Source organism: Lathamus discolor, chromosome 5 (genome assembly GCF_037157495.1).
Source record: "Lathamus discolor isolate bLatDis1 chromosome 5, bLatDis1.hap1, whole genome shotgun sequence".
NCBI classification, from domain to species: domain Eukaryota; kingdom Metazoa; phylum Chordata; class Aves; order Psittaciformes; family Psittacidae; genus Lathamus; species Lathamus discolor.
In genome coordinates, this window is record NC_088888.1 from 75,843,413 (window position 1) to 75,858,258 (window position 14,846).

Sequence of the window (14,846 nt, forward strand, 5' to 3'; positions counted from 1 at the left end):
GATGTTTTCTTTTTCGTTTTTATGAAATTAACACAGGAGAATGCAAAGCAGTGCCTACCAGATTTAAACAGTTCAAATGTACGGGTCTAGAGATTTCACACCCAGGACTTCAAAGGAAATAGATGAAGAGATCTTGTAACTGTAAATGTATTCATTCACAATATTAAAAAGAGAGGGAAATACACAGAAGATAACCCAATAGGCAAAACATTGGAATGATTTCTATAAGACCATGGCAGCAAAGAGGTTAAAAATTACAAGTAATCAATATCATGGTTTCATGGAAGGTGGGTTTCCCCAAACGGAATTTCACTGTCTGACTCAGCTACAGTTTGAGCAATAGTGACAGTGTGTCAATACAACATATATGGATTTCTGCAGAGCATTTCTATGTATTCACATATACACAAAATATATTTATATATATCAAGATCTAAAAGCTTTTGTGTGGTGAAATTAAGAACACAAGTGATAAATCTAAATGTTCACAGACAGGTGTCATGCTAGATGACAACGTACACCTCCAGTGAATTGGGCTGGTTTTGCTGGGTCTCCCATCATTCAGTTTCTAGTTCAAGGCTATTCATCATTTGTGTTGATGACTCATATGGTGAGTCACAAAGTCTTTGCTGGCAAGATTTTGGATCTCAGAAGACTGCATCTGTAACACATACTAAGAATCAGCTACTTAGTGCTCTGTATCTGCTGTGTACATGGTCCTGATTCGGTAGGTCTAATATCTACAAAAGAAAGATCCAGTTAGTGAGGGGAGGGGAAGCAAGTATCTACACATTTTCAGTGTGATAAAATATGCTGGAAATGAGCAACTCTGAAGAAAACAAAATGGGAAAGGGAAACATGGGGAAGAAGACAAATCCTGGTGCACCACTGCTTCTGCAGCCACAAGGAAGGAGAGGTCACCTTGGGAGAGAGGTGGCCTGTGAGCGAGGAGGCAAACGTGCCCATGCAGCCCAGCTGGGACAGCGCCCTCACTACAGCACCCTTGAGAAGAAACCCAGAAATCTTTCAGAGATTGGGAAAAACCTTTTACAAAAGGAATCTGGGAGGTGACTCTATAACCATGTCCCATATGAGGAAGCTCGGGTGGTTTCATCCTTAGAAATAAGAGCAAAATGTGGTCCAGGAATTATCAGCTGAGTTCAGATGAAATGAAGCTTCCTTTGAACAGAAAGAGGAGTGAATGAGTGAACACTTTACCCAGGAAAGCAATAGGTGGTGCTCACCTTTCAGGTGAATTAGCTGTCTCCCTTCGCTTGGGAGAGAAACTGTATGTGTGTCTGCATCTGTGAAATCTGGGGCTCACCCACTGGTAGTCTTCCATAGGGAGAAGGAAATACTGCTGTGCTTTTAATGCTCATAAAATTTGCAGCTCTGCAATGGGACAATGATTATAATCAAATCTCATGCTTCAAGGCTTCAGGGTCAGGAAAAAAATAACACCCTCCATGCCACCACCAGTACATGCTCCAAATCCCTCTGGGATCTGGTAGGAAGGTCTTTTAATTTTCCATGAGCTCAGGCATGCTGAGGATTTTCTACCTGCATGTACATGTGGAGATGGTTTTATTGCCCGGGATCACACCAACCCACCCTCAGTGCTGCTAGGTTTTGGAAAATGGGTAACACTCAGCCACTGAGTGTTCATCTAAAAAACATCAGGTTTGTCTAAAAAGCATCAGGTTTGTCTAAAAAGCATCAGTTTGATATTAGGTGTCACAGGATGTGCAGAAAGGCAGGCGAATTTATCTGGCACTGTGCTTTGAACTTAATTTGTGCGAAGTACATGACATAAAATAAAAGCCAAACTGAAGCTGAAAATAATCTCCTTTTTATATGAATATTAATTCAGAGGTGGGCATTGGTAATACAGAAGAAATCAGAAATCAAAAGAAAAAGAAGTCTGAATGGCTAAAAGGAATGGAAAGGCAGATGAATAGTTCAGGGAAAGCTGTAACATAAAATTGCTATTACATTATTAAACAAACAGAAAGAAGGATAGGAAAAGGTTGTTAAATTCCAGCAGGCTCAGATAAGGGTAGTGGCCACTCCAGTCATCCCCCTCTCCTTTCTGTTTTCCTGCAGTGAGCTGACATGGATCAGCATTTTGTTCTGATGGACAGCAATGGAGAAATGTACTTTAAAGAAGACAATATACTAATATAACTTACAGAATACTACTGAACATGGAATACAGCCGTTATTTAGACGTATCACAGTAATCATGTATGACCACTGGCAAATACATTAGAAGAGAGATGCTAAGGATAATTTACATCATGGTAAGTAATATCTGGGCTTGGATACCAGCTTATATAGTTTATAATTTATTCATCTGATTAAATAAATGTTGGTTAGTCACAAGCCATGGGACTACAATAGCTTTGCCACCACAACATGGTCAGAAGTAAAGAAACAAGGACATGAAAGGTCTAAGCAACAGATGTTGCTAACACTCATTTAACAAGATGCAGCTTCTCAAAGCACATTTTACTACAATGTTGAGATGAGTTGAGCATAAGCAGAACTTGAACTAGAACAAGAGCCAGACTCCTGAAAGCTGCAGATGTAAAGCAGTATCCCTTTATGCTTCCTCTGTCCTTTTGCCTCCTAGGATGAAGACCCTATATGAACTTTTGGGCCGAGCTAATTGAGCCTTCTTTATATCCTAGTTCTGCATTTTGCGTTCAATCTTTACTGAGGAAAAACTCACAACAGAATTATTATTGATTTCATAGCTAAAATGTGCTACAGAATACACAAGGCAATCTTTGATTTCTGGAGCTTATAATCTATATTTAATGAGAAACCTGTGCTGAATAAAGTCTTGAAAATCCAAATTTGTGTTTGCAAAATAAATTTGTCCATCCTGTTTTCATATCTATGTCATACTTTCCCCTTATTAGTCCCAGAAGAAATTTCTCAGTATCGGTCAATATTCATTGACTAAAATGAAATGGAAATGTAAGGAAAGGAGTCCTCTCAGATGTAATATTGCACATCCAAATTGATGATTATGAAAGCAGACATTCAGACTCAGCAACATGCAAACTTTCTAGCCTCTGTTCTTAAGTGGAGGCACACAAACCTTCCATGTGTGCATTTAAGTTTGCATAAAGAGTAGTAGAGCTGGACCAAAGTACAGTAGCTATGGCTGGGGACAAATTGCCTACCTCTGGGTAAGTACTGCAAACGAACCTCCAGTGCAGTCAGTACACCAGGTTGCTGTTTAATCTTACTCAGTCTCTGTTTCCCCTTTCAAAATAAATGACGTGTTTCAGAGAGAAGCCTGAGAAGACCTCTGCAACACATTTAATAAGCTCTCCCAAGTGTAAAAATACTAGCTCTACCGCACAGAGAAGTCACAGCGGGGGGAAATTCAAGGTGGTCATAACTGAGGAGGAGGGAAGGAGAAGAAGGTATGGAGAGTAAGCACATTGTGCTTGAAGGCAAGCAAATGATATGAAGGAGGGTACTCTGAGAAATGCTGGAGGATTACCACTGGGATCGCGTTCAATGGCTAAGTTTGGGGAATGGGTGTGCACTCGTGCACACAACTGTGGGACACCAGCAGGTCAGGGGTGCATGTGGCAAAGAAGCTGGAGGAGACTGATGACCCTAATGGCAAGACTCCAGGACAAGAGGTAATAGTGTGAAGTGAAGTGAGAGGGACCTTGGCCTCCCATGTGGTCCGCAATGCCTGTTTTCTAGCCTCTCTGGTATGTTCATAACAGGCAATGACAGAAGCCTCCAAAGCTAGTCAACAGACACAGTCAGCTCCCACTGCTCAACCCTATGCACCTTCTCCAGAGATCCCATCTATTCAGTCATAGAATTCCAGGTTGAAAGGAACCTCAGGGATCATCTGGACCAACCTTTTCAGGCAAGCATGACCTACGCTAAGTGTCCCAGCACCCTGTCCAGCTGAACCTTATAAGTATCAGTTGCTGAGGTGAGTAGCCTGAGAGAGGACGCCTGCAACACCGGAGCGGAGAGGGGAGAGATCAGCGTCCAGGAGCCTCACCTCAGAGCGACAAGAGCCACTGAGGAGGGAGCCTCAAGTCCTCAACAGGACTTGCCCAGGACTCGGAAGCTCAGCTCCCGCGAGGGGCTGACTCACAGGGGGCGGAGCCAGGAGGCTCGGTGTCAGATTCAAACCGGCCATCAAGGGCCACTCTCGATCAGTTGCTGAGGTGAGTAGCTTGAGAGAGGACGCCTGCAACACCGGAGCGGAGAGGGGAGAGATCAGCGTCCAGGAGCCTCACCTCAGAGCGACAAGAGCCACTGAGGAGGGAGCCTCAAGTCCTCAACAGGACTTGCCCAGGACTCGGAAACTCAGCTCCCGCGAGGGGCTGACTCACAGGGGGCGGAGCCAGGAGGAGTGGCACCAGCTGGGAGTGGCTAAAAAACCTTCCCAGGGAGCGCGGCGACCAGGAGCCCGGCAAACAGAGAGCGTCGAGGCAGAGGGTCGAGGCAGTTTGCGCGCAGAGCCGGCAAACAGAGAGCGTCGAGGCAGAGGGTCGAGGCAGTTTGCGCGGCAGTTCGCGCGGGCAGGCGAGCGGGCAGGGAAGCGTTCCATCCGCCTCATCGAGAGGACTCGCCTGGAGTACAGGAGGGGGAAGGAGTGCTGAGGGACGTAGACGGATTGATTGACCAGATAGATCATGGTTACAACACGATCGAAAGCTGTAGGGAGTACTAATGTGGGTATCCAGACTGAGCCTTCCTGCAGACATGCAGCTGTGCAGGTCTCTGGCTGCAGCGAATGCCTGAGCCTGGCACTTGTATTGGAGGGAGCCAGTGACACTGCTTGTGTTCGCTGTGAGCAAATAAATGACCTGCTCAGGCAGGTGGCTGAACTGAGGGAGGAGGTAGAAAGGTTGAGAGCCATTAGAGAGTGTGAAAGTGAAATAGATTGGTGGAACCACACCCTAAGGCAAGGGCAGAGGGAAGTGGTTCAACAAGATATGGATCCCCTTCCCTCCTACCATCAGACAGAAGGAGAGAGCTTAATGGACAAGGATGGATGGAGGGAGGTTCCTCCTCGGAGAGGTAAGCGAAAACCCTCACAATCCCTTCCTCCCTCCCAGTTGCCCTTGAATAACAGGTACGAGGTCTTGGAAATTCAGGGCCAGGTGAATGGAGATGGTGAGGCAAATCTACCTAGTGAGTCACCCAGGGCTAGTCACTCACCCACATGCCTCAGAACTTCCCCAACCAAGAAGAAAAGAAGAGTAATTGTGGTGGGTGACTCCCTTCTGAGGGGAACAGAAGGGCCCATTTGTCGACCGGATCCACCACACAGGGAGGTCTGCTGCCTGCCTGGGGCTCGGATTAGAGATGTTAAAAAGAAGCTCTCTGAACTGGTGCAGCCGTCTGACTACTACCCACTGCTGGTTTTTCAGGTTGGCAGTGACGAAATTATTACGAGGAACGTAAGGGCGATGAAGAGAGACTACAGGGCCCTGGGACGGCTGGTTAAAGGGTCTGGAGCGCAAGTGGTGTTTGCCTCCATACCTGTTGCAAGCGAGGGTGAAGGGATATATAAGAAGACTCTGCAGGTTAATGTATGGCTACGTGACTGGTGCCAAAGGCAGGGGTTTGGGTTTTTCAGTCACGGGCTGCTGTATGGGACACCTGGTTTGCTGGTGACAGGCGGGATACACCAGTCCCAGAGAAAAAAAAGGGTTTTGGGGCAGGAGTTAGCAGGGCTTATTGACAGGGCTTTAAACTAGTTAGGAAGGGGGGAGGGGATTTAACTGGGCCTGTTGGGGACAAGCCCAAGAGGAACATGCTAGGGATTGAAGGATGGCGGGCTAAGGAGGACTATCAATCTCTTGTTTCACTTGTGGGAAAGGATAGCTCTTTAGACCCTGTCCCGCAGGGGAAAAAGAGTACTAGGACTGGCTCCCTGAAATGCCTGTACACCAATGCACGCAGCATGGGGAATAAACAGGAGGAGTTAGAAGTCTGTGTGCGGGCTAAAGGTTATGATCTAGTGGCGATTACAGAGACATGGTGGGACAGTTCACATGACTGGAATGTGGTCATGGATGGCTATGTCCTTTTTAGGAAAGATAGGTCAGCAAAGCGAGGTGGTGGAGTTGCTCTTTACGTGAGAGAGCAACTAGAATGTATTGAGTTCTGTCCGGGGTCGGATGAGGAGCAAGTGGAATGTCTGTGGGTACGAATCAAGGGGCTGACTGGCAAGGGTGATACAGTTGTGGGGGTCTATTACAGACCTCCGGATCAGGACAAAGGAGTTGATGAGGCTTTCTACAGGCAACTGGAAGTAGCCTCGCGACTACATGCCTTAGTCGTCGTGGGGGACTTTAATTACCCCGATATTTGCTGGAAGACTCACACAGCCAGTCATTCACAGTCTAGGAGGTTCCTCGAGTGCATTGATGATAATTTCTTAATGCAAATGGTGGACGTACCAACTAGGGGAGCAGCGCTGCTAGATTTAGTACTCGCCAACAAGGAGGGTTTGGTCGAAGTGGTGACGGTCAATGGCAGCCTTGGCTGCAGTGACCATGAGATGGTGGAGTTTAGGATCCTGTGTGGGAGGAATAGAATACCTAGCAAAGCCACAGTTCTGGATTTCCGAAGGGCCAACTTTGGCCTCTTCAGTCAACTGCTAAGGGAAGTCTCATGGGAAAGTGTACTAGGCGGTAAAGGGGCTCAAGATAGTTGGTTAGCATTCAAGGACCGCTTCTTCCAAGCTCAGGATCGGAGCGTCCCAATGAGTAGGAAGTCAAGTAAGGGATCTAGGAGACCGGCGTGGTTAAACAAGGAGCTGCTGGGCAAACTCAAGTGGAAAAGGAGAATCTATGGATTATGGAAGGAGGGGCTGGCCGCTTGGGAGGAATATAGGACAGTTGTTAGAGGATGTAGGGAGGCAATTAGGACAGCTAAGGCCTCCTTGGAACTCAATCTTGCTAGTCGGGTTAAAGACAATAGAAAGGGCTTCTTCAAATACATAGCAAATAAAACTAAAACAAGAGGCAATATAGGCCCACTGCTGAATGAGGTGGGTGCCCTGGAGACAGAGGATATAAAGAAGGCAGAGGTGCTGAATGCCTTCTTTGCCTCTGTCTTTACTCCTGCAGACTCTCCCCGAGGGCCCCGGATTTCTATAGCCCCAGAAGGAGTCAGGACAAAGGAGGAGTTTGCTTTGGTAGATGAGGATTGGGTTAGGGATCAGCTATGCAAACTGGACATCTGTAAATCGATGGGTCCGGATGGAATGCACCCACGGGTGCTGAGGGAGCTGGTGGAGGTCATTGCTAGGCCACTTTCCATCATCTTTGGTAAGTCGTGGGAAATGGGCGAGGTGCCTGAGGATTGGCGGATGGCAAAGGTCACACCAATCTATAAGAAGGGCAAGAAGGAGGACCCGGGTAATTATAGACCGGTCAGCCTTACCTCCATCCCTGGAAAGATGATGGAACAACTTATTCTTGACTCCATCACTAGGCATATCAAGGATGAGGGGGTCATTAAGAACAGCCAACATGGTTTTATGAGGGGGAAGTCATGTATGACCAACCTTATAGCCTTCTATGAGGAAGTGACTAGGTGGAGGGATGATGGTAGAGCGGTAGATGTGGTTTTTCTTGATTTCAGTAAGGCATTTGATACTGTCTCCCACAGCATCCTCATAGATAAGCTGAGGAAGTGTGGGCTTGACGATCAAGTAGTGAGGTGGATCGAGAACTGGTTGAAAGGAAGAAGGCAGAGAGTTGTGGTCAATGGCGCAGAATCTAGCTGGAGGTCTGTGACTAGTGGAGTTCCTCAGGGGTCGGTGCTGGGACCGGTGCTGTTTAATATTTTCATCAATGACCTGGATGAGGGAACTGAGTGCACCCTCAGCAAGTTTGCTGATGACACAAAACTGGGAGGAGTGGCTGACACACCAGAGGACTGTGCTGCCATTCAGCGAGACCTGGACAGGCTGGAGAGTTGGGCGGGGAGAAACTTGATGAAATTTAACAAGGGCAAGTGTAGAGTCTTGCATCTGGGGAAGAACAACCCCATGTACCAGTACAGGTTGGGGGTTGACCTGCTGGAAAGTAGTGAAGGGGAAAGGGACCTGGGGGTCCTGGTGGATAGGAGGATGACCATGAGCCAGCAATGTGCTCTTGTGGCCAAGAAGGCAAATGGCATCTTAGGGTGCATTAGAAAGGGAGTGGTTAGTAAGTCAAGAGAGGTTCTCCTCCCCCTCTACTCAGCCTTGGTGAGGCCGCATCTGGAATATTGCGTCCAGTTCTGGGCCCCTCTGTTCAAGAAGGACAGGGAATTGCTTGAAGGAGTCCAGCGCAGAGCCACAAAGATGATTAAGGGAGTGGAACATCTCCCTTATGAGGAGAGGCTGAGGGAGCTGGGTCTCTTTAGCTTGCAAAAGAGGAGACTGAGGGGTGACCTCATTAATGTTTACAAATATGTGAAGGGTAGGTGTCAGGATGATGGAGCTAGGCTTTTTTCAGTGATATCCAGTGATAGGACAAGGGGCAATGGGTGTAAACTGGAACATAGGAAGTTCCACGTTAACATCAGGAAGAACTTCTTTACTGTAAGAGTGACAGAGCACTGGAACAGGTTGCCCAGGGGGGTTGTGGAGTCTCCTACACTGGAGATATTCAAGGCCCGCCTGGACAAGTTCCTGTGTGATGTACTGTAGGTTACCCTGCTCTTGCAGGGGGGTTGGACTAGATGATCTTTTGAGGTCCCTTCCAACCCTTGGGATTCTGTGATTCTGTGATTCTGTGATCCGACACTGGGGAATCCACCGCTTCCTCGAGGATGTTATACCAGTAGCTGACTGTTCTCATTATGGAAAATTTTCCTCTTGTGTCCAGCCAGAATCTCCCCAGGAGCAGTTTGTGCCCATTACTCCTTATTTTTAACATGTGACTTCTTCTCTCTCCTGTTTACTCCTTACTCATCTTTTCCCCTAATTTTACCTGGCTCATCCCCTCCAGATGGCCCAAAGCAAGCGGATGTCTTTATAAGCCCTTTACCTGGTCTGTGAAGCTCTAGCCTCAATGGCAACTGGGCATTTTCTTGGGATCCGAGGAGGCAAAAGCCCTGGGCATATCCCCAGGGTAGGGAGGTGAAGGCTAAAAATATTCATCTTCCTCTCAAGCCTGTGATCATGTGGCTGGGAGTCACACAGTCTAATGGGCCTGATGGGAAGCTCTGTTGAGCAGGAAATACCAGCTAGGGAGAAGGGCTATTTAAGCTAAAACACTGTGTTGGTGCAGTAATGAAAAAGGATAATATGTCCACAAATTAATCTAGTTTGGAAATGAAAACCTTCCTAAGCTTCAGAGAGACACAGGAGGAAAACACTATCCTGATAACTGTTATGGGAATAAACACCAGTAATTAGATTTTAAGAGAGCTTCAGCAGTTTACAAATAGGATCACTTTATCTAATTTCCTGAAAAAGCAAAAGTTAAGCTTCATGACAGACAATCCTAAGCAACAGCCTATCCAGACTGCTAGGTCTTCAAAGCAGCAATGTTCCCTTCCCATGCTCTTTCTAAACACCAACATATTACATCTATGACTATGGTAGGGCTCTTTTTTTTTTTTTGTGCTGCTATATTAAAAAAGAAATAAATAAAAAATCACCAGGGAAGAATTAAACAGGACAAAATAGTTGTGAAGGTCAGAAAGGCTGTTTGGTTTTTGGGAGATATACAGAATCGTGTCTTGGAAGAAGAAGCTGTGAAATTACTAGCATCTCATGGCAGAGAATCTGTCTGCTGGAGCTTCCTCAGGGCGCAGCCACAAGCCATCCGCCTCAGCTGGGCTGCTCCAGCAGCAAGAAGGGATGCTCCGCTCGTGGTTGTTTGGTGCCATCTACGGCCAGATACTCGTTCGCACATCCCAGAATCATTTTAGGAAGGCAAGCATGAAGATGTGCTTTAATGAGATCAGCAACTACACTCATACACAATGCTTCTATAAATATACACCTATGGATATTCATGTTCCACTTCTCTGTCAGCTGTTGGACATTACCGGTTTGCTCCTAAGTGCTGTTAGTAGCTTCTGGTGTTTCTAAACACTTTTCAGATTAGCGTTTGTAGCCAAAGCACAATATATTAATTTGGGGTGTGGAGTTAGGAAACCTTTCTGGAGAAAAGAAAACAGCATCAGAGAAGATACAGCATCTGTTATTCTGCAAGAATGATGTATTCATTGCAGATGCCAGTTACTGTGTCATTCCCTTCTTCCTCCCATGCATCCTCAAGGACAGGCAGCAGCCAGTGCCATGGCCAGAGGTCATTGTATTGTTTTAGGGAATGCTGTCTGGCCATGCCCATGGCTTTGCAAAGACAGCTGTCATGTAAAAACCACTGAATGGGTAAGCAGAGGCCTTGGAAGCATTGTCCATCCCTGTCTGTGCTGCAGCTTGTCTGTGTGCCCACCTCTTTGCAAGCCGTGTTGGCAGCTCTGCCCACCAACTCCATTCCCAGCAGCAGATCTTCTGTGGAGAGCAGCCAGGGGCACCAGCAAGGGCATGTGCACAAACCCAGCACTGCCCGGAGAGCTTCCCTGTCTTGAGGCAGAGGTCTGTGTCTCCTCTCTCTTCCCTCTTGGTTCAGTCCCACTGTCCGACTCTTTGTGCAGAGCTGTGAGGCCTCCTAAAATATCGCTGGAGAAATATAGGGCATGCCAAGGCTAGTACCAACTCTAATTCTCTTGAAATTAGTCTTTCTTCTATACTGGGAAGGATGCAAACACCTGCATGTAGATGTCTGCATATCTAGGTCTACACGTGGGCTAAATGTCCAAATTCCTGCCATCACTGAGAAAGAGCATGAGTGGGATGCAGCGCCCATGCACAGGCATGTTGTACCATTCGAGATGTCCTTGTCTGTCTCACTCATCCACGCAGAGCTGCCACATGTGACAGTGGGACCTGGAGAAGACCCAAACTCTTCTGCAGCAGGAGCTGGTGGCAGAACACCCAAGGGATGTTCAAAAGTCTCTGAATTTTGGTTCCTTGGGTGACATGGTTTAGTGTGAGGTGTCCCTGCCCATGGCAGGGTGGTTGGAACGAGATGATCTTGAGGTCCTTTCCAACCCTAACTATTCTACGATTCTTGGGTGGTGTGTGGGCAGCGACAGGCACTTAAATTCATGTGTGTTGATCTGGAGCTGAATCCCACCAACTGTACTGCTGTCTTTTCAGAGCTGCTTGACAACACGCAACCAGCTGGTGCAGTGTCTGTATAAGACAGACCTCAGAATTTCCTCCAGTTACTCATATTATTGCACCAATAATTCTGCTGACATAATTAATGGCTGCAAGGCCAGTTAGTCAGTTTAGGTTATGGGAATTTCCACTGCATTTAAAAGAAGGATATTTTAACTGATTATTTAAATGGCCAAATGACTAAAAAATTGGCTACAGGTCCGTATTATAGTCTCAATCATCTGATGTTTACTCACGCAGCACATCTCCCGACAACATCAGTGAGGTTTCTGATGTAATACCTGAGTGAAGAAAGTGTTGCATGCCCTCAAGTTGTCTGTGTGAGCCAGAGAAAGGGGGTGGGAGATGCATTGCCATATTTTGACTAAGATCAGCTGTTTCACATTGGTAATAAAACTGCTGTAGACTACCCATGAGCCAGAATTTTAGTCAGGTGTTTGAAGGCTGAGAATTTGAAAGCCCCTCAATATTTGCACATTTACTTTGCTAATAGGTTGTAAATTGCCATGTTGGATTTTAGAAAATGACAATACCTAGAAAGAGGTATTACTTCCAACACCTGTAGGAGCCACAGGAACTAATGTTAGTTACCTAAACTGTTTAGGAGATACATATAATGGAAAGCAATAAATGTAGCTGGGGAGTACAGGGGGAAAAAAAAAAGACAAACAAATGTGTGTCCCTGAGATACAAAATATACAAGAGAAAAAAAAGCTGTCTGTAAATATACCAATAATGGGTGCAAGATCACTGAGAATTTAGCACGATGAAGCTGTGAAATGACAAAAACATAGTATCAGGACCTTTTCTTCTCGAGGTGAGTAGGTGTAACATTGCAGCAGCACTAATAAAGATTTTTGGTGGCTTTTGCAGTATCAGAAGTACAGGAAATAGAGTTGTCTGAATTTGATCAGTGACAGTAAAACTATCACCTAATAGTCTAGTGATCATAGCAATTTCCTAAGAGATCTTTTACCCAATTACCCTCTTGTTTTCCAATTTAGGCTGGAAGCAGGAGTAAGGCTGGACCTGGCAGACTTCAGTGACATGCTGTCACTCTCTTCCCTCCTGACAGAAACGTTAAAAACAAAAGGGGAAAACAAGGTACAATGAACTATAGAAATACAGATATTTTCTGTATGTCTGTCACTAAAGGGACTGTGTTGGTATGGTGGACCTGGCATTGTTCATGCTTTGAATATGGTGTATAGAAGCCTTGTAGAGGCATCTGGCTTTGGAAAATCAAGCTGATCAATATAGTTAGAGAAATGATGTTTTAAGCTTTACAAGTGCAATTACTTTAAAGGTAGTAAACATTGTGGCCAGCCTCAGCAAACTACACCTGAAATAACGGATAAGATCTTCAGACAATAGCATTGTAATACCTGGCCCTTACAAATGCATTTATTTCAGCAGGAAGAAAAGCCTTTTTTGGTTTGGATAAAGAGTTGAAGAAGCACTGAGACTAACTGAATCCTTTAGATCATAGGTCATGTTAGAAAAAGCAATGCAGAATTCATGCATCCTGGGTCTAATCATCATTTGCAATTTTATGCAAACGAAATGTGCAAGTGAATGCAATTTTACGAATGCTGTGTTGTCTTCCTTGCCATTTGGATCTCAGCATATTCATACCATTTTGCTTTAGACTGGTCACTATATTATAAACAGGTCTGAAATCTTTGCAATGTATATCTTAAAATTTATTTTCTAGATTTACGGCCTGACACCTACGTTCCTGAGATTAGATGATTAGATGGTGAACATTTTAGCTTAGCCATCTATAAGGAGTTTAGAATTTGTCTCCTTTACATGAGGGTGTTCCAATCTGAGATCAGTAGCCCCAGCAAAGACTCGCATTAGATCATACAATGGCATAACATCCATCAGCATTTTCACAATATTGATTTTAATGCAATCTGCCTTTCTTTTTACCTTTTTCACACAATAGGCCCATGCGAGGGTGGAGGAGGATTTTTCACATTGCCATAGTGCAGTGATTTAAGTTGGATGTCTTGTCTTCCCAAGCTCTGTCTCTGCTCAGCTGCACCAGACAGACCCCAGCATCCATCACCCCTGAGAAGAAGCCAAACAGTGGATCAGATCCTAAAGATTTCTGTCTCCTGAGAGGGAGCAAGAGGACCAAGCTCTGTACTTGGGTGGCTGGGGCAGAGGGGTATTCATTTAATCTTTGTTCCAGGATGTAGTTGTTGAAAACACAGTTTGTAATTTAAGGGTTATCTGAATGAAAAAGGGGTGTAACAGGGAGGGTTGATAACCTAGAACCCACTCATTTAAGTGTTTTCTTTCCATGCTTACAGGAGGAACTGGCTAAAGCATAAAATTAATCATTATTGTTTGACTATTCTGATGGCTTCACTGTGCCATAAAAAAATAATATACTAATAATAGAATAGGATAGAATAGAATATAAATATTTTATGTCATAATCTTTTTAGAGGATACTTTGTGGACTTTCTGATCAATTGTACATTTGTAGTTTTGCCTGTAGGTTTGCATTCATCATGGATATATGTCCATAGTTTCCTGAATCATGCTCATACCTTAGAAGGACCTCTTGCGTTTCATGATCCGGTGACTCAAAACACAAATCTAAATGAAAACAGGAAAATCTAAAGCACACTTTCAGTGTCGGACTGTTTGCTGTACTTGACCTTTACACCCAAAATATTTTTTAGTATGGAAAATGTCCTAGCTTTTTTAACATGGAAAGGACTAAATAACTGATCAGCCCTTCGTATGCAGGGTATGCTGCAGACAGGGACAGGAAAGAAACATTTGCAGATTTGTAACATTCAAACATGCCTTTATTAAAATAAACCAGTACGTAGCCAGCAGCCTCACTTCTGGCAAGACATCTAAATGCAGCTATACAAATAAGCCAGACTCTGAAGTTGAAGCGATAGTCAACCCTGCTGAAGCAGAAGAATCTATCTTTTCTCTTGGCTCATTGACAGAAATGTAGTCATCTCCAAAGCCCAGAATTATCCACTGCTCCCCTTCACTGAGAATGCAGATGACTTTCAATTTGCCCCATCTTTGACAGCTTCGCTTGCCCTCAATTACCAAAATTGCATCCATTCTTCTGGCAAAATCTGGACCATTAGGATCTCCCCTCTCATCTGCTGCTTTCCAAAGCCTGTGATGCAGCCCTGGTTCATGCTGTACGCAGGGTTACGTCCCAGAAGTGTTCTATAATTAGAACTGACCACACAGATGTGCTTCAAGAGACTATGCAGCTGAAATACAGAAAATACTCATTAAAAAGAAAGGAAGTTGGTTTCAACTTGCACCATTGCTGGCTTCTCTTGGCAGCTTTCCTCCACAGTATGGCACATCACTCTGCCTCCATTCATTTGAGCAGAGGTAATTAATACCTTTTCCATTATTAAAGCCTTGGGAACAGAAGATGAAACCCTGCCTTCGTTAAAGTCAATGGCAGAAGTCCTGTGGACTTCAGTTCCTTGAGTATCAGGCCAAAAGGGATCATTAAGTCTTCCTATATGTCATTGATATTGATATTGTGTTGGACTACTGCCTATCCTCCAGATGGCGTCCAAGCTGTGAATCCAAA

General features: G+C 45.1%; 1 protein-coding gene across 1 annotated transcript in view; it reads right to left on the reverse strand.

The window, feature by feature from the left end:
* Positions 1 to 211: 211 nt before the first annotated feature.
* The window catches only part of LOC136015957 (uncharacterized), a 34,229-nt gene continuing 19,594 nt past the window's right edge, over positions 212 to 14,846 (reverse strand). Inside the window, exons 3-5 of the mRNA XM_065682608.1 lie at positions 14,339 to 14,511; positions 13,187 to 13,327; positions 212 to 740 (exon numbers count right to left, since the gene is read on the reverse strand). Coding sequence (XP_065538680.1) covers positions 13,192 to 13,327; positions 14,339 to 14,511 — 309 coding nt within the window. The 3' untranslated portion in view covers positions 212 to 740; positions 13,187 to 13,191. The remainder of the gene's footprint in view (positions 741 to 13,186; positions 13,328 to 14,338; positions 14,512 to 14,846) is intronic.